Source organism: Schistosoma mansoni, chromosome 1, assembly GCF_000237925.1.
Source record: "Schistosoma mansoni strain Puerto Rico chromosome 1, complete genome".
In the NCBI taxonomy this organism is placed as follows: domain Eukaryota; kingdom Metazoa; phylum Platyhelminthes; class Trematoda; order Strigeidida; family Schistosomatidae; genus Schistosoma; species Schistosoma mansoni.
Window position 1 is genome coordinate 26688602 of NC_031495.1, and position 25638 is coordinate 26714239.

Genomic DNA, 25638 nt, shown 5'->3' on the forward strand with positions numbered 1-25638 from the left:
TCTGATAGCTTGCTGTGTTCAGCAGCACCTGGTTGTCTTTCCTTTATATAAAAGGCCATGTGGTACAATAAAGCAATGAAAGAAATGTACAGTGAAAATTTAGATCCATCGTATTCTTCACAGGTTTTTCATCTCTTCCAGACGTCCTGAAAAATAAAAAAGAAACTGTAAGTGCGTGTCAAAACATGCTCGTACATATGTAAAGACACAGAACGTGCTAAAAAGAAAAAACTGGTGTACATGAATAATGATAGCACGCGAAAGCGTTAAAATTTTGTGCTATAGTTCTTTGGATTTTTTTTTAGAAAAAAATGTGTATATGCGTATACCAGAACAATCATTTTTGTTTTTTCCACACAAAACACAAACAAACGTGATAAAGCAAAATACTATGCAGTGTTCTACATGCAGTAATCTTTCAAGTGTCCAGGAAATCCTGCCCTTCTCTCAGAGCGCGTCGTTTTGGGCCGGATGTCTGATACCAGCGACGTTTCGTCGTGATTGTTGATTATGGGCGAAGGAATCGTAATTGTGTGGCTCATGTCATTAGAGTGTTCAGAAGGAAAATCAACATTATTTTAGGTTCCTTCTAAATACTCGGCTTTAACACGGTCAGTGCTAAAGTTCTCTTTAGTTCTGTTTTTATTGATGATATAGTGTTTATGTTTGCAGTAAAGGACCTTGAAGAAATTTTATGCCATTTTGAGAAGTCGTCTTAATAATTCGCAACATACAAAAACGTATTTATTGTTTTGTAAGGCAGGTTAAACAACCAGTTGAATGTGAGTGAGTGGAAACAGATTAAACTGAATTCATGGCATCTGTAAGCCTGCTTTTGTAAGAGTTCGGATCCATATTCACTGAAAAAGGCGAAGGATCTACAAATTTTCCTGAAATTATGAGTTTCGTTCCGTAAACGATGTGTTCTGCAATGTATCTTACATCAGCTTTCATTGAACTGCGGTGAACAGTGTATTCTTGACCTTCCACGGAGTGTTGAAAGTGCCGTACAGCGTAAGACTTCAAATAGTAGGGTACCAGCAATCCCAAATCTTCTTCGACTTAAGATAATTTTAGAGAGGAGTTTCCTAAGTTCTATCTGTATTCTGCAACATGTTTCAGATGGGCTACTTTACACTTTGAAGTGATAAAGGTAAGTGCGTTTTCATCTGCTCAACTTTGTAGTCGAGCCACATCCTCCTGAAGTGACAATTTATTCGCTTGGTTCAACTTTCTCCAAAGTTTCACATCATCAGCAAAAAGTAATAAGCCAGACGATACTTGTTGTGGAAGATCATTTACATAAATCAAGAAAAGAAGAGTGAAGTTAACCCTGCCCTTAAAATGTTGATTTTTTTTATATATGAAGTGAGACAACCAATTTAAGGTGATTTGATACCCAATCGTTTGAGCTTATTGATAAGACATATATGGTTGACCCTATCAAAAGTTTTTGAGAAGTCAAGGTTAATTACGTCGACCTTCTCTTTCCTATAAAGAATGGTTGTGCATCTGTCCACCGCAGTCAGCAGGTCGGTTATACAAGAAGGACCCTTCCTAAAACCGTGCTGTTGGGTTGAAAAAATGTTTAAGGATATTAAACAGTCTTGCATACCGCCACATATCAGGTACTCCATAATTTTTGAAGGCATAGAAAGAAGGGCGACCAATCGGTAGCTCGAAGTTTCACTATGTTGACCTCTTTTGAAAATTGGTGTGATGTGAGCCAGCTTCCGAGTTTCCGGTAATGTGCCTTGACTTAGCAAGTGTGAGAACATCACGCTAGGCGGCGTTGCCATGATCGAAGCTGCTTCCCTTTGTATAGCACACTGAACCATATCTGGACCAGAAGTGTCTTTTCTTAGGTGTTGCAGCCTCCAGTACACCAGGTCAGCTCTCAATTTTACTTCGGAAAGTCTTGTGCAGTGCTTTCACCAATATAGTTAGTGTGGGTTGGTTGAAATGTCCGAGAGTACTGTTCAACCAAAAAGTCTAGCGGCGTCACGGTCGTTGTTGGTTGTGCCATTAGGACCTAGCAGTTAGGAAACTTCAGTTTTGGCTTGTCGAAGAGAAGCTGAGTGATGGAATAAACTCTTCGGGTTGAAGACAAATTTGTTGATAAGGTTTGTCTGGTACTGAAACCTGTCTTCTCTGATTGCCTTTGTGCACATGTTCCTTATACGTTTGTATTGCCTGTACGCGCCGTTGTTACCAGTTCGTTTGTATTCTACCCAACAGTGCATTTTGTGGCTTAGCAAACGAAGAATGCGGTTCTTGATGACTGCAGATTGCCTCTATATTTTTGGTGCCATTTGAGAACAGACTGCCATGCAGCACATAAGATGGTGTGCTGTAATAAATTTCAATGAGTATCCACATCAAGTTATGGATCAACTTTCCAATTCACCTGCTGTAGAATGTCCTGTAAAGCTTACACATTCAACCGTTTGAAGTTCCAGAGCCTGTTGTTGGTGCGATGTCTTAGCTCAGTTTTGCCGATAAAACTAAAGGCTATGATGGCGTGATCGCTTCTCCCCAGGGAAGCCAGGATTGAGAGGTTGTCAATTAGGAATTGACAGGTAGCCCACCTATACACGGTTTTCCGAGTTAGTCGCCCCTACTATTCCTTCATCATTTGTACGATCTTAACAGTCCACAAGTGGAGGAGTCAGCTCCAACTTGGCTTTGTGCTTGATCATGACATCATATGGCCTATCCGGATGCATATGGCAACCGGCGTCTGTTGGCATACAATGCTTCCAGATTCGCAATCGCCATATGAGAGGGTGGGAATGTTATTCTAATCAACTGGGGTTTAGGATCTCTGTCCTTCTCGGCTAGTCTCACCACATGTTGAGTCAGTATGTTTTTGAGCTTCAACGACTGCTTGATGAATTTTCATTCTCGAATGTCAGAGTTTGTGTGATCAGGGTCCGTGTTTTCCGTTACGCCTTGCACAATTATATTCTTTCTTCAGAAAAATGTCTCGCAAGATTCTTTAGGAACGTTCCAGATAAGATTTCTCTCAGAATACGGTATATCAGGCAGTAGGATATCATCTACGTCGGTAGCGTTAGTGAGTGTTACACGAAGTAGCCTTGGGTGATTTTGATGCTTACAGTCCTTCGCAGGAGTGAGCTATGTAACCGTTCAAGGCTATATTTTGAGAAGTTCTAGCTTCTTGCTTAACACTTCTCAGAGCATCCTGTCATGTTTGTCCTACAAACTGAGGGGAAGGTCGGTGCTGTCTTTAAGGTTCATGATTATGAGGGAATCATCACGGACCGTTATTGTTTTCCGAGGTTTTCGGGTACATTCAGGTTGGGGATCTAGTTGTTTGGAGGCCGAAGAGTATTTCCAAATCCTATGCCCTTTGCTTACCGGAGGGACATTTTTGGGGGTAGACCGTGCGGCCAAATCACCAGTTGATTTCACCACAATACTTGAAATGTTCAACTTTTTAGACAATGATGCCCGGTCCTTTTTAAGTTTGTCAACGGGATTAAATCACTTACAGATTTCTTTGGAACCACCGTCGAACTCAGAGATCCTATGCTGGGAGACCCAAGTCTGCTGAAGGAATTTAGCACCGTCAATGTTATGATGGTGCTGAGTTTCAGCAGGTCCTAACTAGTGTTATTACAAGCTCCATCGCCAGTAGTAGTGTCAAGATCATTCATGTTGTCTTTGTTTATCTACCCCTTTTGGGACTGTTTTTTCAAGTTTGCTAACAACTTATTCCTCAGACCAGTCAATACGACAATGATATTACTCAACAAAACTTCAACATCAGTGTTGCACATGACACATACCCACCTAAGATCCGATTTACTGAGTCTGTTGTGGTCAGTTACCGTGAGATCTGTGCGCGCTTCATGGAACCAACCTTTGTAGTTGTCGCACTGCATGCCAGATGTAACAGCAAAACGGTAGCGTGAATTCTTCATGACTTTATTGACGTACGCTGTTTACAGTACACTAAAAACGGGCAAAAATGGTTAAAAAAAAGGGTTAGGATAAACCAAAACTAGCCTTCAGGTGAAAAACTGAAAAAAACAGAATGGTAAGCTGAGGCAAAACCACAGTTAACTATTAAGTTGGGGGAAAACTCAAAAAAGTAATCTACCGAACGTATAGCTCAGAATAGATTTTTTAGGTCAGAAATGGTGCTTTTGTTGCGTAAGAACACAGCGAAAGATCGAGAAATGCATACCATATTAGGACTAAGCTTCCCGTTGGTAAAGCGCGCTCAGCATCTGTTGTTTACCCACTCTTTCTAAACTCCTCTGATTGCCGAGTTGGTTGGGTCTACGGCGATACTAGTATGTGCTTCGATGTCCTGTGAGAGCATAGGTGCTTTTGCGATACTTTCTTCAACTGTGAAGAATTTTTTTTCGAGTTATTGTCCGGATTGATGAGTTTTGCAATTCCATGAACTTGGTCTGTTAAAGGTCTCACGAGAGACGCGTGATTCGGTACGAATTGTCAATAAAGACTTACCAGTCCGTCGAAAGTACGTAAGTGTATAACACTGTTCGGTTCTCGGTAATTCAGAATGTCTGCCACTATACTTTTCAGAGGTTGGATGCCTTGAGCATCAGCAGTGTATCTGAGAAAATCCAGGGAGCCAGTTCCGATCCGACATGTGGCTGCCGCCAAGAATAAATATTAACTAAAACAACATAGATACAGTACAGGAAGGAACATAGAAATTCAGTCAAAGCAAAAGAAAAAGTGAGAAAACTGTCATAAAAATGAAACATAATCTCAAATGGCACCAAAAAGGCTGACAAAATGTACGCATAAAGAAACCAATGAGAAAAAGCTGCAAATGCATACATGGAGGTATTTTCACACGCAAAACCTTCAGAATGGATCTTACACCGGTCCACAAAATCCCTTCATACTACACAAGCCACCTTGATGCCTTTGTTTATGGTTCATTCTATAGCGAAATCCTCCCTAGAGGAACGAGTAGGACTTACAACACTACACATACCCGACCTGCCTATGTTTATACAAGTGACTAATTGAAACCCTACGTATATCTCTACTCAGTAATCTGCTGTTCGTCCGAACGGTTACCGACCTAATCTTTCCGTTGTTGTCTGTTTCACAACCTTCAGCTACTACTAAGGGCCACTTTCCACGGGTCGAAATGTCTGAAGCCATAATTACTATGTCTCCTTGGCTACAGAAGATCCAAAGTGGTCTACTCTTCGTTGAAGCAATCGCAGCTCTGCAATTTTGTTGGATAAATCGTGAGAAATTTCGTTAGCACGTTTTCAAGCTAGTAACAGCCTAAAACACCGGTCACTGGCATCTTCATCACCAAAGTTAGCTGATGACTTCAATCGTCCACGTTTGTTCTCAAAGATTCTTTCCATCTGTATTTTATACCCTTCGAATTCAGAAGCGCTTTGGTCTCGAATCGACTTAAGCTCCTCTGATAATCGACTTTCGTATTCAGCTCGTTTGCATTCTTCGATCGCTTTTTCAATTGTAAAACCGTATTCAACTAACTTTTCACATTCGTCAAACAATCGAGACTGGAAATCTAACTGCTATTTAAGACTGAGAATTTTGTTTTCCAAATTAGTTTGAAATAGTTTCTCGGCCTCAAGGTCTCGTTTCGTTTCTTGGAACCGTTTCCCTAGAATATGGTGGTCACTAAGGAGAGTCTGATAAGCATCATGACCTTGTTTATACTTACTAAGTTTAATTTCAATAATTTTTGTCTCTATCTGTAAATTAGGATTCTCTTTACCTCGTTTGTTAGCTTTCATCTTCGTGTCATTCATTCCACCTCTCATATGCTTGGAATCTAGCTCGGTCGTGATATAGGGTCCTTGATAAATCATATCATATAGGGAGACTCTTGTAAACTTGGCTTTACAATGAAAAACCACTCTCTGTTTATCTGGATTTTTGGGGTTCTACAATACATGACAAGAGCGATAACCTGATCTCAATTGTATTTCAGGGACCTTCTTCGCATAGTCCGTAGTGAAATTTCTCTCAATACCTTTGATATATCTGGTGTGTAGGTTGTTATCCTTGAACAAACTACGCTGCAAACTCTGCAGTCTACTGTCTGCTACTTCACGGTTTGCGTCTCTCATATTTGAAATCTTTTTCCGCGGTATCGGGACTATAAAGTGACCATTTTTGGAGCACGTGTCCATTTTCACAATCTGTGTATCCGCACTATCTCCTGCTGGTACTGATTCATGGCTCGAATGGACACCGACAAACTTCCCATCATAAGACTTACGTACTTGGACTCTTAACTTCTGTACCATATTGGTGTTATTAATGACTCTTTTTCTTAGGTCCGGAGCTGATGCAGGTCCAAACGCAGTCCACCCGAGCAACGTTTTCATGGCGTAGGGATTTTTCCTCCCACCCAACCGTTGGTCAAGCACCTAATGGGCTTCCAGAACATCAGAACTAATCGGCGATAGGACTTCTCCAGAATCTATTATATCTAAGGGCACATCACCTAAATGCGGCCACTTGACCACGATGCTCATTACTGACTTCGTCGGCTTACGCCCTGTTATATGCGACGCAACCAGAGCTCCTTCGATCGTAACATTCTGGGATTGATCCAAAGGATATACTTCAAAAGGCGCTTTTGTGACCCTTGTTGTTCTGTTACCGCCTACGGTTTGAACTAACATTGACTCCTGATCCTCCTTCAGCCCGAGTGACCTCAAACACCCTGACCTGATCAATGTTACGTCAGAGCCATTATCCAAAAGTGCACAGCCTACACTTTCAGCATTCCACGATCTCGACCGCTCGAAGATCATTCCTAAACACACACGACCATCTATGGACTTAGTAAATCCACAACAGTTTTCCACACCAGGCTTTTCCTCTGAGCTGCTGACTGTCGAATCATTGTACAACAGTGGGTGATGTTTCTTCGTACATCTGTCGACGGTACAGCGCTTCCTCAATCTACATTCGTTAGCCTTATGTCCTTGCTTTAGTCACACGAAGCAGATACCCTTGCTCTTAACTTGAGACCATCGATTTTCCACTTTAAGCACCAAAAAGCAGGGGCGTGGAATGGATCTTACAGCAGAGACGGGTAACGATAGAGAGTGATTTTCTTCTTCGTTCGCTAACAATCACCAGTTGGATGCAAATCGTTGTTGTTCTTTTTAGGGACCATATCCAAAAAAGATGTCTATGAGCTGTTGGATGGCCAAATAGTTCTCAAGTCTATCATTATTATTATTATTATCACCTGGCCGGATTTGATTTTCGCCACCCCTAGCCAGTCGGCGTGTTTTCGGAAGTACAGGTGTTCCTGTAGTCTTGTTGTCGCGTTTTAAACTGCTGGTTACACACGGTAATTTCGGTCGCGTTTGTTACAGTTTGGAGTACTTGCCGAATATTCGTTGGTAGTACGGGTCAATTATTTGCCTAATAGTGACTGGGGATAGTCTACAAGCAGAATATGATGTTCCAAAAACAGGTAATTTAGCATTAAAAACACGAAATCCAGCGAAGCGATCTCTTTTAAACGAATTTATTATCAAGAGTACAATCGTATATGTATGAAAATGTTTTGTTAAAGTACTGATTCCTTGAGGAAATGTGAACATCAATGACCAAGAAGACTTAATAGAAAGATTGCAATACCAGATTACGTAATACGAGTAATAAAAATAGATTTAGTGGATATAATAAGATGATTAAAATGAATGAAATGTCTTCGTTACAATAATCAAAGGTCATTAAAGGCCATAGAGGTGTATAAATAAATAAGGTGATATGATGAGTATTCATGGGTAAAATAATGAGAATATACGACATAAGCTAAGGGAAATGCAGTTATGAATTATAATATTAAGGCTGCGGTGACGATAACGATAAGACATACTTCTTTTGTACGCACAGTCCTGGTTTAAGCTCATGAATGGTAAGAGCTTCGGCTATTTTTAGGAGTTGGTTACGAAGAAATCTAGGTAGATTTGAAAGAATCATATAAACAACCTTAAAATCAAACTGTGGATACGTAGAATGATTACAGTCGACTAGGTGTTGAAGTATAGAACTCCTAACTCCTTTCCTTTCACTCTTGTAGAACCAAACTGGGATATATTCTCGTACCCGAGTTGAAAGCGAGCGCTGGCTACGGCCAATGTACATGATACTTTTCAATTTATTGATCGTATTAAGGATGTTAATACCTCCGGAAAAGACATGTTGTCGCTTGACGTTAATTCTTTGTTCATTAGTGTACATTTAATGGAAACGATATGTTATATATGTGAGTATATTGACTCTAACGACATAGATCTAGGTTTGCCAACTGAACACTTGAAAGAATTATTGTTACGCTGTACCTTTAACGTCCAGTTCAGTTTCAGCAATGAAATATATAGACAAAGAGATGGGATCGCAATGGGGTCTCCCTCTTTCAAAGTGTAGTAAAGTTCAGAAGCATCACAACACACACATATTAGGTGTAATGTTTCGGTTTGAGTTGCACGGCTTCACCATTGCGACGACCTGGTCTGTCACTCTATGCCCATGTAGGCTAGCATTTGTTTAGCAGAGCCTGGGTTCCATAATATCAGGCCAGAATAATATGAATCTCAAGGTAGGGGCTTACATGTCCCAATCCAAAGAAGTTCGGGTGTGTGTCTCGACGCTTAAAGAACAAAATATGAGAAAAATGTCCGAGGATGGAAAATTAATGTCGACATATGTAAAAAGTATGTATATAATGTTACGACAGGGGATAGGCTCACAGTTTATCGTGTTCCAGGTTACATCGGGCTCACCACTCAGGGTGTCGTGGGCATTCAGGGAGTGATGACGCCTTTGTCCCCAACACCTTCATTATCGAGGATCCCAAACACAGTCGGACCTGTAGATGGCAATGAGGGACTTTGAAGACAACCTTGGAAGGTAGCCGATATGTCGAGAAGTGTGTGATACGTAGCACGGCACACCCAAAAATGAGCTGGTGGGATGCTTTGCCGAAAGCCTCCAGCCTTAGTGTGCCCAGTAAAACCAGTGAGGTCAGTATCAACTTCGAGGAATTACTGAATTGTCTACCTTGGTGATTTTTTACTGCCACATATATGAATGGAATCGACTATACTGGTGAGCGAAACCGACCATTGTATAGGCCTGACAACCCAAAACCATGATAGCGCACCGAAATTTCAACAGAGTACTGGTGAATATGGATGGACTAGGTAATGAGAAACTAGTACCAGTGTTGTTAGACTCTGTTGAGGCTGAATCACCAAAGCGGTAGTAACAAAATATATAATTAGAGCGTTGAACGTAATAAAATGATATGACTTTAACTGAAGTTATTAAAGTTGAAGTCGAACAAAGGTTCCGTTGACGTGACAGGAAGGTAAAAGCCTTTATATTTAGCGATGTCTTCTGAAACATTATCTTCTTATAAGCGCAAATTCGGCAACTATAGATTATCAACGTAGGTGACCTGTGTGGTTGATTGGGGCCTACTCAAATTGGACAGGCATGGTGTAACCATCCAGCTTATGTCGATGTCACACGCCGCTGTTTATACGTAACACGGTTTATCCTTTCGTCGTATACAGGCCGTGTGGCTACTTTGATGGCTGTGTAGAACGAATATAACACTAATACAGAGATGTGCAGGTATGAAAAGGTCCAAAAAGCAGAGTGTGACCACTGTCGCACGAGCTAGTACAAGACATGTAATTAACTGGTGCGTGTTGATTGTCCCTGACGTTGACAAGGGTTAATAAACTATTCGATATTCAGTGACCTGACTCCTGGATGATTTGGCTAGGGCCGTGTTATTTCACTGGCTCGACATAACTACGAATGACCTTTAAGGACCGAGAATGAGACCAAGGAAAATAATTTAGTACCAAGTAATGAAAGATACTTGATAAAATGATGCATATTAGTTTGTAAAATCTATGAGTTACGAATTGGATTTATTTGAACCCATTTTAGTGGTCCCATTTCAATTTGTAGTTGTGCGCGGTAAAGGGGGTTTTGCGAAGTTTGGCCTTGTCTTTGCTGTGTCCGTTGGTTTCGAGAACATAACTAGAGGTTTGTGACCTGGACAAAATATAATGTCTATTCAAATTTAATCATAACCCATTCGTAATTTTACGTACTGTTAACCATAGTGTAAATTTTTGGATAACCGTTCACCATGAGACGTTATAACGCTTCAGTATATGTACTTCTGAAACTGATTCTGGGGCGTTAAAGAGCACTTCACTCAATTTTATCCCACTGACATTCCTGCGGTGCTGACAAAATTGTTATTCTTAAGGTTTGACTGGCAAATGAGAGGAGTAAAGTGTTTACTTGTCGGACCTATCGATTGTGTCTGTGCATAACCTCTTTTGATTGATCCATTCAATAGAGCTGTCGCTTCACTACGCTAAGTGGATCTGGGAGCCACATAGAGAAAGTGTTGGCCAGGGTTCTTGCGTGAGCCACTGGTCTCTATCAATCGCATTATACTTTGTTTGGAGTACTAATAAGATCTTGACATTCCTTCAAATTTTTTAAGGGCGCCTGGGACGTGTTTTACAATAAGTAGTCTAACCAGTTTGAGACTTTATGAGGAGCATAGGCCCTACTGTATTTGATTTACCTGGTGACCTCTATTGTGTATGGCACAACTAAATCATACAAATCGTTTGGTATACATGATATTGTCGTGAAATTATTCTTTAGCCTACAGTTGAGCGCGGTACCAGGACCATGAAGTATGGATAGTGGTGTTGGGACTGCATGTTCCTGGCTACATCTGGGGTATCAGTTGGAAAGTATGATGCATTTTCACCTGTTTCAGGACAGCTGATATTCGTTTCCACTGGTCACTTATCCAACCACCCATTCGTTGTTTTTGAACCAACTTGTCTGGCCAGAATACAAGACTGTCTTTTGCCGCTAATAGCACAGTTGATATCGACCAAAAATGTCATGCATTTAGTTACCATTATTTATGCCGTCCATACATTCGAATAGTTGTTTGATTATAGATCGATCCAACGGATTTAAACTACAAAAGAAACTGTTAGCCAATTGTTTCATATGAGCAGAGTGTGAATATTATGACTAAACGTCGTTGGTTTCATTCACGAGTACCCACTTTAGTATTAAAGACCCTATCATTCTTCGTTCGAGTTGAGTAACCTATGAAACTTGTTGATGGATTTCTTTTGGAAAAATTTTCGCCTTGTTTACTTGAAGTGCACTATATTTCGCCTCAATTTTTTCTAGCATTGAACCTTCGGTTGACCGAGTTGGGTGGAATAGCTAACACTGACTGCAAGTATATACCCATGTAAACGACTTTATAACCTGTGATCTTAAAGGTTTGTCTTCGTAAAATACACAATATACTTGCTGATAGTATTACTCCATATATTACGAATAAACTACCTCGGTGACACACGATGAGTAGACATACTTCTTTCTCCAAGACGTCCCGGTTACTGAAGATTCCAAGATTGCGGGCATCCACGTATAAAACTCTCTTACGTCATCACTGTTGGCGAGCTTGTCCATCACACCGAAATAACATGCGGTTGATAAAGACCAGTTGATGTGAATAATAAGGAAGATCATGGTTAGTATGGGACTTGGTTATTTATCTCCGATACTTTATAATAGAAAACATTGTCGTCCGATTTTCTGAGAATACTCAATGACTGATTTTATGTGCGAGTTCTGTTCCTTTCTGTAATAAACTTATTGCTACTTTTGTTAATAGGCAATCTGTCTTTCTCTTTGCTTTCAACTCTTTATAAAGTCATCTGTATTTTGCTGCATACAGTGTAATTGCTCCGATAATCTTCCCAATGAAGTCACAAACACAAATGTATTTTTAAAAATATGAAAAAGTCGGTTCCGTTTCAAATGTTGTCATCTGAAGGAGTATCCCAGAAAATACTACTTTTGATACACGTGATCAAAAACATTTCAAAATCTACAGACTAATTAGGGCAATACATCATGAAGTTCTCTGAAGGTACGTAGCATAATTATCTTCGGTGTTTTTTATAGCTTATTTACGTAAATGATACTTGATTCCAGATTCATGAATATCTTTCTGTATTCCTTATTTTTGGCCTATTTTAGTGAGGATCCAAAACAATTTATGACAAGCTTATATTTATAATCCTATGCCTGGTTTTGTGAATTACAATTTTAACATTTATCATGACTAATTTCCTATGGATATAGCTTACTTGCATGTTATTGAATTTATTTAGTTGTGTTGGTGGTTATTGCACAGCAACAGTTTCTTTACACCATAACTTTCGGCTTGTTGGAGTCCTCATTTTTAAGAGCAGATTTGTTTATTCAGCTTCAGGCATCACTTCATAAAGTTGTTACTTTCCGACTGCCCACACTAATATAGTTGGAGTAGGGTTCGAACCGACGACCTGTTACTTGTAGACAGCGCTCAAAATTACTTTGGAGTTCCAATCATTTTGTAACCCCTGATCTGTTAGTTTGCACCAAATTTCCTCTTCGTTCACAAAGTAGTATTGTCAGTCTACACGAAATAATTGTGGTTTCATCATGTAAAAGTTATATCTGATTACCAGGTTAACTCAATCAAATAAAACGTTTTCTTCGGTAATTGACAACCTATTCCATACCCAATAAATAAAGTTTGCTTTCCTGTCTACGAATGTTAACCAGATATTTATAGTGCTCACATGTTATGTTTCAGATCCAAGTGGGGTGCCTCATTTAAATTCGACCTCGAACAAAACAGTCAAGGAGTATGATTCCCAAAAGATTGGCAAAAAGCATTCCTCCGTTGGAGATGTATGCGAATTTGTTGTAAGTCAGAAAAATATTAATGAATCCAAAGAAAGTTCAAGTGATAGACAGATAACGTTCACTTCAACTGGTTCATATTCAAATCACTCCAATGTACCCAGTTCAAGCGAATATTCTCAGAGAGCAAGACGGTCGCTTTTAGACTGGGACAGTTTTATAAATCTACCTAAAAAGCCTCGAAGTCTATCGTTAAAAACTGATGATTTGTCTCGAACGTTAGCTGCAAAAACCACAGATTCAAGATCTCCAATTAAATCTAGACAAGAAAGTAATAGTCGTGCATCCCCTTGCTTATCTCCTACAAAAGCAAACGATTTTATTGGGAATGTAAAGTTAGCACCTCTTCGGGTTAATACAGAACAAGCCAAGTTACTTACTAATGGTAGTTATTCGTCTTCCGAAGAACATCACAGTAAAGGTGTCCCTCCATCGGGAGGCGAATCATCTGATTTCAACAGTTCCAGCCTCACCTTGTCAAGTATCCCAGTTAAAAACCGTGCTGAGACGAGAAAACGAAGATTGTCTCTTACCTCTGCTTCCAATTACTCCGAAGTATCTTCAAACCAGCTAGATATACACTCTCAAAGGCGAAACCAAAATCAAATTCTCACTGGCAATCATGACAGTAAAAAGAGAAAATTGTCACCTTCAGTTGGAATTCTCAGAAAAAAAGACACTTTTACATGCATTACAAAGGAAAATTTATGCAACGGTGTGCAATCTCCTGATTTTGCTGTTGATACCGGTGTAAGCTTTTTTTATTAAAACCCAGTAAAGGGCTTTTAAACTTTACTATGATAGTGTTTCTGGATGTGCATTTCTAGTAGCTGGTAGGGATAGAAAATTTAATTTTAGTTGGTTAAATTACCCCACCTGGGTTAATTTTCCTCTTCTCCAAGGAACGTAAAAATCCTAATTAAAATTCTGTCAAGTTACATACTACCTCTTCACTATAATTTTTATCCTATATCTTATTAATTTGATAACTTACAGACTTCATACTACGCAAATAAGTGAATATTCTAAAAAGGTTGCTTAAATAATCTATGGTTTATATTACAATTTCTGTTTTATTATCTAACTGTCGTAATCTATACACTATACAAATGTCTGATCGTGCTTCACTCAAAAATACAGGGAAAAATTTTCAGTGAATGACAAGAAAGCACTAAACACCTTTCCCGCGAAACAATTACCATGTCAATTTTTTGAAAAAGTATGTGTTATTTCACGTCTCATTTGTTGGTTGTTTTTAGCTAACTTGTGATAGTTGCCTCATTTTCTTAACTTGAAACCAACAATTTAGCTCCTTTGGTAAACACAATGACGATTTTCTCTGTACTAAACTTCGTCTTATTATAAAATAACGTTTTTCTTTGTTGTAAAACCTTGTTCATGGTAAATTATCTGATTTTAACCGACAATGCTACTGCCAAAAAAACGATAATGCACTTGGAGAAAAACCCAGAATTATCTCTATATTCGTTTTTAATAACCAGGGGCCGAAGGATGTTATATTTTAGTAAAAGTAAGGTAGCAAATGATCTCACATACTTAAATGAGTTGGTTAATCGTAGTATAAATTTCTTATAGTATGGGGATTTTTCAAGTCATGTGTTTAGTATATATTTCAAAAATTTGTTTCCAACTTTTAAACTTGTAGAATTCAATACATTCTCAAAGGGCAACATGCCACTCACTATGTGGTGCTTGTAATCATGAAAATCATATATCTAATGAATCGAAATTAAGAGAACTCAGCGGAAGTGATGAGTTTCAGCAAAATCATTCATTGACCAAGAATTCATTCGCAATTACTCATGTTGCAACACAACGACCGTCTTTAAGATCGAAAAAATCATCTAAACTTCCAGAGGTATTCACAGTGTTTCAAAAACATTAAATTATATATTTATGTATTTTAGACCATTATGAAGAAAATTTCGTTAGTGAAAACCTATCCTTTTTAAGATTTCTGAAGCGTTTTGTTCATTTACTTAGTGAACAAATACAACTGTTCACCTGCAGTTGTGGATTCCAATTAGATTAGTAGTTAAAACACGAATTTCGTTTGAGTAAAATAAGTTAAACTCAGAAGCCAAATACAATTCCTTTCTAGATAACGTCGCCTGTATTTTAATACTTGTGGGTTATTGATCCAAGTGAGTTATATGGCTACTACTTCCCAGGTTCGAACCCCTCTCCACCTACTTCGATTTGTGCAACCGGATATTATCATTAGAGGCCACATTTAGAGTGTAGCTCACATCCAAGTACTTGTTCGACGGGTTTGTATCCTTCTTCTTTTTATTATTATTGTTATCATTATCATTATACTTCCGCATCTCTCCCTACACAGTGTCTTGAACATCCAAGTCATTTTATTGACATTCATTGCATGAATTAGCCTAATAACCAAGTAAACAGACCCGTTTATCTTCCATAATTTACGTAAAGCGGACAAAAAATCAACTTTTTAGTCTGCCGGAACTATTATTTGGAGTGATTTATGTTTTTTAACCTTTTTGGTGGTCAATTATCTAGAGCTTTGGCTCACTATTCCATTTCGCAGTAGTTTTGAGATGTTGTAGGTTCTTATAGTTACCGTACTATCCCTCGTATTATTTTGTGGGAAACTGCATGTTTATACAAGGAAATGTACGTAAAAATAATCTACGTATTGATTTTGGGCCAGTCATTAACGTAGAAACAGGCACGGATGTGGGTCGCCTCAAATCACCGCATCATATCACCACAAGATGAAATCAAAATAAATGCCAGATAAATAGAAGTAGTAACGGTATCAGTGGTTATTGAGAAGATTTAAGCTTGAGCGGCATGATTCGAGAAAAATGGATAAATTTATGGAATAGAAATGTACGAGATTATTTTAAAAACTATGTTTAAGCGGCAACAAAGCGATCATATATATATATATATATATATATATATATATATATATATATAATGACCAGTTCTGAGCTGTTACCCAATGTCTACGACCAATCGTTACGGAAATCTCCCTGACTGTACCAACCCCCAAGTTTCAAGCCTAATCCTGCACTGTCAAACATCGCTCCTTTAGGTAGGCGGTAATTGGGGAATACATAATACATGTCCCAACCACCTCAGTTGATAAAGATTAATCACCTTATCAATTGGTTTGTCATCCTTAGCTGGTACTGTGCGTCCAACTTCAGCATATCTCGCTCACTTAACTCAAGTGTTAAAACTGACTCACCATCATTAAATGTCTCTGCAATTGGTTACTGAACAACCGTATAGTTTTAAAAATTACTTTTTGTCTTTTCCATGTCTTTTGCTTTCGTCGCCCACAACTGCTCACGATCATTACATAAACTCCATCAATCTACATTTAAGTTGTCTTTACTCCCCATTCTGTTTGGAGCCTATTGAGTTGAATTTCTCATCGTATATCAACTCAGTAGACACCATCGAAATTCACTTACTTTTTGAACCTTTTAGTTTAATTCACTGATGTCACAGATGTTTAGTTTTCATGTCAAATCCCATCGCGGCAAACATCACTTTTACAAGTGACTAAATGCTTCTCTGGTTCCTTATATATACACTTAACTTCTGCATCGTTGAGCTGCACTATTTTTGTTGTAGCTTTTCTCCATCTGGAAGAAGTCATTTGAATGTGTGCTCACGATAACTTACGATCAAAGTTTGAACATGTGATCGGAAAGAAGAAGTAGTCTTCTCTCAAGCTTCTCCAACAGTGGCTGGTGGTAATAGTCTATTTGAGTCCATCGTTGAATAAAATTTTGGGATCACCTTGTTCGGTATTGTCTCTCCGTATATGTCAAGTTGGTACTTGCTAGAAATAAACGATTGTTTGAATATACTTGCAACAGATAGCCACAACTATCTGTTAGCTAAGCTGGAGATAAAAGGCTCATCTAAATATCTTCCAGCTTGGTTTAGCCTATCTACCTGGGCGTTAAAGTCATATGGTACGATTACTACACCTCGGCTTTCAGCATTCCTAAGACCAAGAGGTTTCATGTAAGATTAATCTGTTACTTCATTTGAACCGCGATCAACAGAAGCGTGGACAGAGGCACAGACGGGTCGATAGCTGGAACGGGATTTGATCGCTAACAATGTAATATCAGGTTCTGTTAGCGATACGTAGGCAGTCATCACTTTCCAGTTATCTACACCGTGGAAGAATACTTCTTCAGGGACGTTAAAAGGAAACTGAATTATTAGTGACCTTGATCATCTGGTAGCCTAAAGGACATTGCTCCACATGTTGATTGTTTGAAGAAAACACCTTACTGCCATCACACCGTAATATACTCAACAGTGCTGTTTCACCCTGGTAGTTTAAATTGCTGCTTCTTGTCTTACTGCTTCCCAACAAACCTACATGGCTTGGTAGGACCTAAAACAAACGAGTGTTTCAACAAATATAGTTCGACTGGTTCTTTACAATAGACAAACCCTAATGGCAGATATGGTCGGGTATTTTTTTGAGAAAAGCTTCAGGAAGTGTACTTTATTTTGTTTTAAAACTTAGTTATTAATAATATTTATCACTTTTGTCTTACCAACCCACAAAGGAGGAGCTTATCTCAACTCAAAATCAAAGTGATTTGGCTAACAAGTCCGTTTTTCAATGTTTGTACTGCACGCGCCCATTCTCAGAAAAACGATACCGACTAAAGCATATGATTGCTTGTCAGTTAGCTCCAAAAAACGTAAGTATTATCAGAAATGAATCACTGATTTTTTCTACTGCTCACATTGCTTTATTTTTGTTAAGAAATAAGGTTCGTAGGCTTTGCTTTCATAGTTATGGATAGTATATGAGATAAAGTAGTATGAACTGTTCAACCTGTTAACTAACTGAATAGGTCTTATTAGCTGCTCTTATATATAGGAATTTCTTTTGTCATTGGTAACATTGATTTTGCTTGATACCGCTTTTGCATTCTCGGGGTGTTATATTTAATGTGGCAATCACCAGTGATGGTCAGCTTATAAAAACGTTCATTTTTTGTGTTATTACGAGACGTTTGTGCCTATAAGATCACTGTCGTCGTAAAGGAATTATTTTTCAATGAACCATTTACGAAGCTTAATGTTCAACAGTCTTTTTACTGTAGGGCAGTATATAATATCGTGTACTTGGTAGTTCTAGGATTGTTCAAGAAACATTTTTTTTTGATTGGTTCATTCCATTGACGAATAGTAGGAAATGTAAGGGTAACTACTGAGTGCTTTTGTTAAGCTTACCTTTTCTTTGAATGTTTTGTTTTGCTTACGAATGTTCTAATTTCATCTGATGGTTTCCTTTTATGTTGTATCATCACTACCTTTATGAATGCTAAAGAATTCAGTAAGTGAAAATATTTCTTGTCATCTTTCAAAATCAATCACTATAGTACAAATAAATTGATACCTTATCTTCCTTCAGATCTTAAACGTTTTATCACTGTTCTCCTCGAACTAATTTTTTTTATGTATCTTAAAACTATGATTTTCTTTGTTGCTTTAATGTGCAACCATATGAGCCGTTGAAATTTTATGTAATATTTTAAATTGTTTTTCCTATAATTTTTTGTATTTAATCCATTTAGATAACTGGTTTGATATTTCAACTTCATTTCGATGTATAAAGCTATTTGTTTCCTGTTAGTAGTGGTTCAGTGTTTTTAGAGTACAGAATTTCTAAATCCAATTCTCACAATCACCTCACGAAGTGATTGGGTTATTTATTAGTTTGAATCCATCATATCTGCTTTTAAGATTAAAAAAATAGTTTTGTTTACGTTCAACTTTCGTTTGCGATTGCATATCTCCGTAGTATGTGTTGGGATTTGAAAACTGGTTTCAGAGATTTCACTTGTTATATTTTATTTTTACAGTAGTATGTTCCGCACCTAATAATGTAAGGAAAGAGTGCTAACCTAACGATGTTTACGACCCTACTACAATCTAAATAGCAAATAAAGGAAAGTTATTTCAGGGCATATGGTTTCTAGGTTCAAGGTATATTTCTAATGCACTAAATAAATTGTAGGATTGAAAAAAACTAAATTTCTAGGGTCAGGGAAACATAAAGGAAATAGCCGTCTATCTAAGTCAGTGTTGAAGTTGTATTGGTATTTTGTTCACTTCAGCTTTATGGTCTAATTTCGATTGTCAACATACAAACTGTTCTTCCATTTCTTAAAACATGCAAATATGATCTATCTTTTTTTACATATAAAAATTTAGTTAACAAAGAAAAAATTACACGAAATTGGTCGAATGTATGAGTCTTCATCGATTTCATCGGGAAGTCCTAATCTAGTTAATAATGTTGATGAAGAGATATCAATAAGTAATGGAGTTATTTGCCAAGCAAATCAAACTCTTCAAAACGGACATTCAGAAGAAATAGAAAATACTATAAAAGAGGATAAAAAATCCCTTGAAAAGTCATATCAAGTTAGTGTTTTATCCCTTTTTCTTTCTAGTAAAAATTATTCTATTTCACTGCATTTTTGATATACCTCACATAAAATTTGGTATAGCTGGGCACTAAGAATAATGTGTGCTACACATAATAAAATTCCTATGTAAACTGAGATATTACTCTGAAGATATTTTTCTCGGGGGCGGGAGCATTCTTCAAATCTTTAGCTTCATGGTCCAATCCACAAGCAGTCAGACAACTTCATGAGATGCATCCCCATGACATTCGTTAACCAAAAAAAGGTTCATACCCCATTCGTTTCGTCAGGATTTTAGAGCCCATATACACCACCATTTTGCAATGGCATTTTTCCGACTTCTAGGTAAACCTTCCGTATCTATCAATTGGGTTTAATCGCTGGAGGTTGACTTTTCGTCTTCCAACTCATAAAGGATACCGCCTAGTGGAGGTAGTGAGAAAGGATTCTTTGTTGGAAACTATAGATACCTGATCATTCACATACTGGTACGAAAAAAGAGCTCTATTTGTAGTTGAGTTATATAGTAAGATTATTTTCAATCACTTTAAAGTGATTTTTACTACCGGGATATTTGTCTAATTATGACACAAAGTAAACAGCCTCACTGTGTGGAGGTGTGAGTAAAACTTCTCTGGCAGAGGCTATAAACACATCGGAGTATGAGAGCGTTTCCAGAGGGAGAGTGAATGTTTTACTCTAAGCGTTGCTAGGTCGTTAGGGATTAGTGCTCATAACTAATATACATCTAGTGTACTATTCTTTGATGTGTAGTAGTTATATTGCTAAGAGTTAGTTGATCATTGGATTAACCGTTCTCACATTAAATGTAGAAGGTTTCATATGATAGGTGGAAGCAAGTCATACTACTTAGGTATCACACTTATTAGTTGTTTTGTCTTGACCATCAAGGTTTTCAAGGTAACATTTTTGATCTGGCATAATTCGTTTTTAACAAATATGTAATTTATTTATTTTCTCAAGCCTATTTTCTGGTTTTTATTTATAGAGTAATCCAAAGGTGAACCATGATATTGACTTAAAATCCAATCCAATCACTCCTTTTCTGTCTACCGCTACTAATCCACTTATTAATTCTGATGATTCGTTAAGAACAGATTGTAATTCCTGTACTACTAATACATTTGATTCTCATTTAATCACAAAACTTTCAGGAAATAATTCATCTCCTAATAATAAACCATATGAAGTAAGTTTATAACATGCATTTTATTTACCTTAAGACGATATATTATTTTTCAGCATGAGTTAAAATGTTAGATTCGGAAATCAAGATTTATCTAAGTGTTTCTCACTAGAATTATGCAAAGACCTTATTTAAAGTTAAGCACTAAATTGGTGTTTACTTCTATTTTTGGAAGTTCTTGAATAGCATACGTCCTTGTTCTATCAATAGATTGAGATGATAATTTTAGTGGACAGGTCATGGTTAGTCTGATATCAACTGGGAATATTTAACCAACTAATGTCAAATAGTTAGTGTAACATATTTATTCCTTTCCTAGTATAGTTGTTTTTAATCAGAGATCATGGCCTTTGATTAATTTCGACAAAGTAATTTTAAGTATTTCTCCATCACCCGCTCTGTCACGGATTTGAATGTCTCGTTTAATATGTTTTTAACAACGTAATTTTGTCACTAATCCCCTCGAATAAATGTGTACTTCATATCATTTATTTAAACCCTTACATGTAATTTTCTCAGTGGTCTTTCCATACTTATTCACCAATAGGCACTGCGAAATCGTTCCAACTTCTTGAGGGTTTTTGTCAAAGAATCGTTCCTAGGTAACTCGTTTAAGTTGCTATTTTGATGTAGAGATGTGTTTTAGTGAGAGGACTCTTGTTTTAGACCTAGGGGTAAAGTTGTTTGCCTTTTTAATGTCTTTATCTGGTTTATACTTGATAGCTGTCTATTTTATAGCACCTATATCTCTTTGTTGTAGTCCGATGAAGATATTTGGCAAAATTACAGACCATCTTACGGTGGGCCTTATACATGTTCATTCTGCTATCGTGTAATCCATAATCGTTCAAACTTTTCTAGGCATATAGCCGCTTGTAAGGCTAGGATTTCACTAAGTACGGTAAGTCGTTGGGATATTTATGACATATGTACATAACCTACTTTATAATCAGTTAGTGTGCCTATGATTGTGGAATTTGTGTAGTAACGTTGTTCAATATCAGTTGAAATTTTGTTGGTGTTTTTCGCTCAATAGGTTCTTTTGATCAGCTATAATTCATAATGAAAACGAAGGGTATGTTATTTTTTATTTTACAGCGTAGTACCCCAAAACCAAAGCATGCTGTACAGGGAAATAAACGCAAATTTCACTTTGTGTTTACGCCTACTCACAAGATGACACCACAGTTGAAGAATTCAAGAAAAGAATTATTCAGAAGTGGAATGTTGAATACTGAATTTAATAAGGTATACATTTTTGACCGTATCTCGTTTTCACTATTGTAGTTATATATTTATATGCTTCAGTATTTGTAAATGTATGCGACAGATTTCTCCCTCTCACAAATACAAAATCACTTCATGCTGGCAACCTTGTTTGTGATTGGTCGTCTTTTCAGGTTTCATGTATCATTGTATTTCTATCTACTACTTTGTTATGTTGTTCTCTGATTGAACTTCTACAAAGCTGCATCTAACTTAAATTTTGTTGATGGGACTTTTGAGCTAGACGAATATGCCAATTCAAAAGCGATAATATTCTCTTTGAGTTTGAAACTTACATCACTTACCTTATCCTTCAGAACCATTCAAAGTATGCCATTTGGACTATAATAAATCCTTTCCAGAGTTGGATTAAGTTTTTATTTGTAAACGTAATCGCTAAGTTTGAGTCACCACTAAGAAGTACATAATATAATATTGGTTAATTTTGATTTACTACTTAGTAGATATGTCTATTCGTTAATTCAACTATTTACAATGTCATTTAATCTAGACGTTTAATATGTTTTCAACTCCTATCTACTTACCGCAGTTATTTTTAAATATCACTGTATATGTAACTTTTGCTGGAATTTTTTAAACTCATTCTGGCATTAAAGTGCTCAAAGTTGTATTTCAACATCCTTCACTAAAGTTGTATTTTCCATGTATTTCGGTTCCTTTTATTTCTTAAGATTGATAAAAAAATCTCTTCCCCTCTAATATCTCATCATCAAAATGCTGATAATTGTGTAACTAGTAGTGAAGTTCAAATTCCAGCGTCGAGCCCGGATGTTATTCAGTCATGCCACGAATGTTCTCATTGTCATAAAGTTTTTCGGCTCCGGAAATCACTTCAGTGGCATAAATGTAACCACAAGGTAAGAGATTTTCACGAGAATTTATCTCCAAGTCAATTATTTTATTCTTATGATCTGTTGTTACAAGCGGAAAAATACCTGTTCCGGATTTATCATTCTATAACCTTGTAAAGTAAACGATAGAAAGAGTTATGAGACTTTAACTTATTGTCATAGAACTGTATTGAGGCTATGTACTCATTTAATGCTGACCTTTTAAAGTATGGACAACTCCTGTATAAAGTTAAGGTGATTTTCTTCCTTAATACATTCACTGTACCTTCACTTCGTCATAGAAGGCTGCCAAATTCTTCGAGTTTACTATAAATTATGCGCATTCTTTGCGCTTATAATGACTGCTCCTAAGAAACTTTATTCATCCAACCGTTAAAATCGTTAACAAATCTTAAATTTAACATCTAATTTCATTAGCCTATTATTTTTTTTCGCATTAAAATCTGGTGAATAAGAGGCAAACCATAAACATATGAATCACACACAATAGGAGCGGTGCTGCGATTCTTAGATATATCTGGACAATTTCACTACCTATTAAAACCTATCAATTCGTTCGGCTTTGTAATTATAGGAACTGGATCAGCCAAGTTTGAGTGAGACACAATGATACTGACATTTGGATAATGTTGTTGTTGTTTTGGGGCTTGATGTTAATTTCTTTATCGGAAGTGTAAGATACAGGTCTTTTCAGATGAAACGTCTTAATCATACTCTATAGTTGGCGAAAATTGGCTACAATATATGTGCAATAAATAGGAGAATTAAGTATGCCACCAATATGTTTCAAGACTTGTAGACAAATTATACATTTCTATAGGATGAAACACGAGTCTGAGATATTGCCATGAAAAAGCGATCAAATAAATTTATAGTTTTGGCCTGTGGACTTAACTGATTATGTTTCTGGCCTGATAACTTGTTATATCATTGCTAGTAAATTTATAGTTTTGGTTCAAACAATGTATCCAGCGCTAACTTGTATCAATGAACCTAGCAGATTAGAGGTTACATATGAGGCATGTTGTTCAAGCTCAATACTACTTCAACATATCATAAAATCATCCTCTTTCACTACTAGCTTTAGACAGCAGTACCATTGGTTCTTTAGTAATCATTGTTCAGCGTATCTGTATGGGTGCTACGAAGTAGAAATCGCATGAGTTTTGTTATATATATGAGTTTATTGTACTTGTTGAGCTATGCTGGGTCCAGTTCACTTGGAAAGTTAAGGAAAAATCCAACTATTTTCCTGGTTGTTGAAATCAGTTTCAAACAGGTCTTCATAACTACAACACCATAATGATGATGTTTGCGAATAAGTCAAATGTCAACTAACCAATACTGTTAACCATATTGTTAATTGTTGTAGAGCTGGTGGATGCTGTTCACAAAGCTATCTTACAGTTGATTGATCACTGGGTGGTGATCAATGTCATGTATGTCAGGTCCTTCGTGCAGATCGAATCCTATTGATCAGGTTGCAATGTGGCCACCAGTCTAGGTGACTCGAATTGCGTGCACTATGTTGATATAAGATGGTGGTTGGAGGTAGTCAACAGGAAACCCTAGACCTGGGTTTCATGCTACTTGACACTCATCAGCAAGTGTACCCGTAGTCTTGAGGGAACTGATGCTATCTGATATGAAGTTACAAGAATCTCCATTAGATTAAATTGTTTTGTAAGTGGGCATTCAAACTGGCCTACTTTTTTACTACATACATTTCATCTGTTTTCTTGATTTTCATAACATGCGTTTAGTCTTAACGAAGGTCATCATTCATTCCGTGACGCCATTCAGAAACACTAGTTTTCCTTATGTGAACACGTATTATACATGTCCTTGTGGTTTCCATATGGGAGTATTATGTACTGGAGCCTAGACTTGTCAAAGAAAACAGAAAGAAAGTCAACCAACAATATAATGATACTGAATTGATGATAGACGTAATGGGTTAGGCATAATTGATGTATCACTACTTTTAACATGAATTCGACGTAAGTGGTTTGGGGCTTTGTGAGACATGATTCATAGCAATAATGTGTACCGCTCCATCTGACGTTACTCTTTTTGAGTTTATCATAAACAGTAAACTGTAATTATATCTTTTGTTGGTCTATAAACTTTAATTCTTGATCTTTTTATTCTCATATGACCTTACTTTGGTTATACACTGCACTGCCACTTCACTTTGTGTGATGGATTTATTGTTTCTTACTTATAAAAACCATTTTATGTCATTGTGGTGTATGCTACTTATGTTGACAAACATAAGTAGTATGTAGCACCTATCGGAAGTGGAATGCATGCCAGCAAAAGATTGAGAAGATCCAGTTGAAGAGAACAGAAGGGGAAACAGAAATTAAATGTAATAACAAGAGATTTGAAAGAATCAGGAAGCACGTAAAGGACAACTGATAGGTGTGAAAATCATATATTTAATGTATGGTTTTCATACTTTAGGAAAGTACTCTGTAATTTTGTATTAAGCAATAAATTGGTCTTCCCCACCTGAGTTCTCGTTCACTACATCATAAATAAATAAATAGACATCGTTAACTTTTAGATTCACTTAGTATTGTTTGTTTGAATCTATTCTGACTTGGGAGAGACTGTACCTGCCATAACTGTTGACATGCAATGTGCCTCGGCTGGTGCAGCTCTTACTATGGGCTATGCCAAAATCAAGGCCGGTCTTGCCACTCGCTTGTTAGCAGGAGGGATCGAAAGCAGCTCTTTGCAGCCCCAGTGTATCTATGCTGCTGCTGATAGTCGATCGGGCGCTTATGAGGTGGCACAATTTTCTCCAGACACAAGCAGTCAGCTGGCTATGATAGCAGGAGCAGAGCGGGTGGCTCAGGCCTACCAAATGACCCCCTCGCAGCTCAACCAATGGACCCTTACTAGCCACCAGCGAGCACACATAGCTAGGCAGAAGCATTGGTTAGCTGATATTATATTAGCAATGCCAGGT

General features: G+C 37.4%; 2 protein-coding genes across 2 annotated transcripts in view; one reads left to right on the forward strand and one right to left on the reverse strand.

The window, feature by feature from the left end:
• Positions 1-5285: 5285 nt before the first annotated feature.
• On the reverse strand, positions 5286-5813 carry Smp_104170 (hypothetical protein; the record flags this gene model as incomplete). Its single annotated transcript, XM_018793871.1, has 2 exons — positions 5286-5557; positions 5714-5813. 2 exons carry the CDS (start codon positions 5811-5813, stop codon positions 5286-5288), a joined length of 372 nt encoding a protein of 123 aa, XP_018648340.1.
• A 4134-nt stretch (positions 5814-9947) lies between these two features.
• Smp_180300 (hypothetical protein) overlaps positions 9948-25638 on the forward strand; it is a gene marked incomplete at its 5' end in the record, with an annotated part of 21914 nt that continues 6223 nt past the window's right edge. The window contains 9 exons of the mRNA XM_018793872.1: positions 9948-10083; positions 12734-13593; positions 14510-14722; positions 17439-17576; positions 19099-19311; positions 20326-20526; positions 21284-21424; positions 21622-21771; positions 22482-22667. Of these exons, the coding sequence (XP_018648341.1) occupies positions 9948-10083; positions 12734-13593; positions 14510-14722; positions 17439-17576; positions 19099-19311; positions 20326-20526; positions 21284-21424; positions 21622-21771; positions 22482-22667 (2238 nt within the window). The remainder of the gene's footprint in view (positions 10084-12733; positions 13594-14509; positions 14723-17438; positions 17577-19098; positions 19312-20325; positions 20527-21283; positions 21425-21621; positions 21772-22481; positions 22668-25638) is intronic.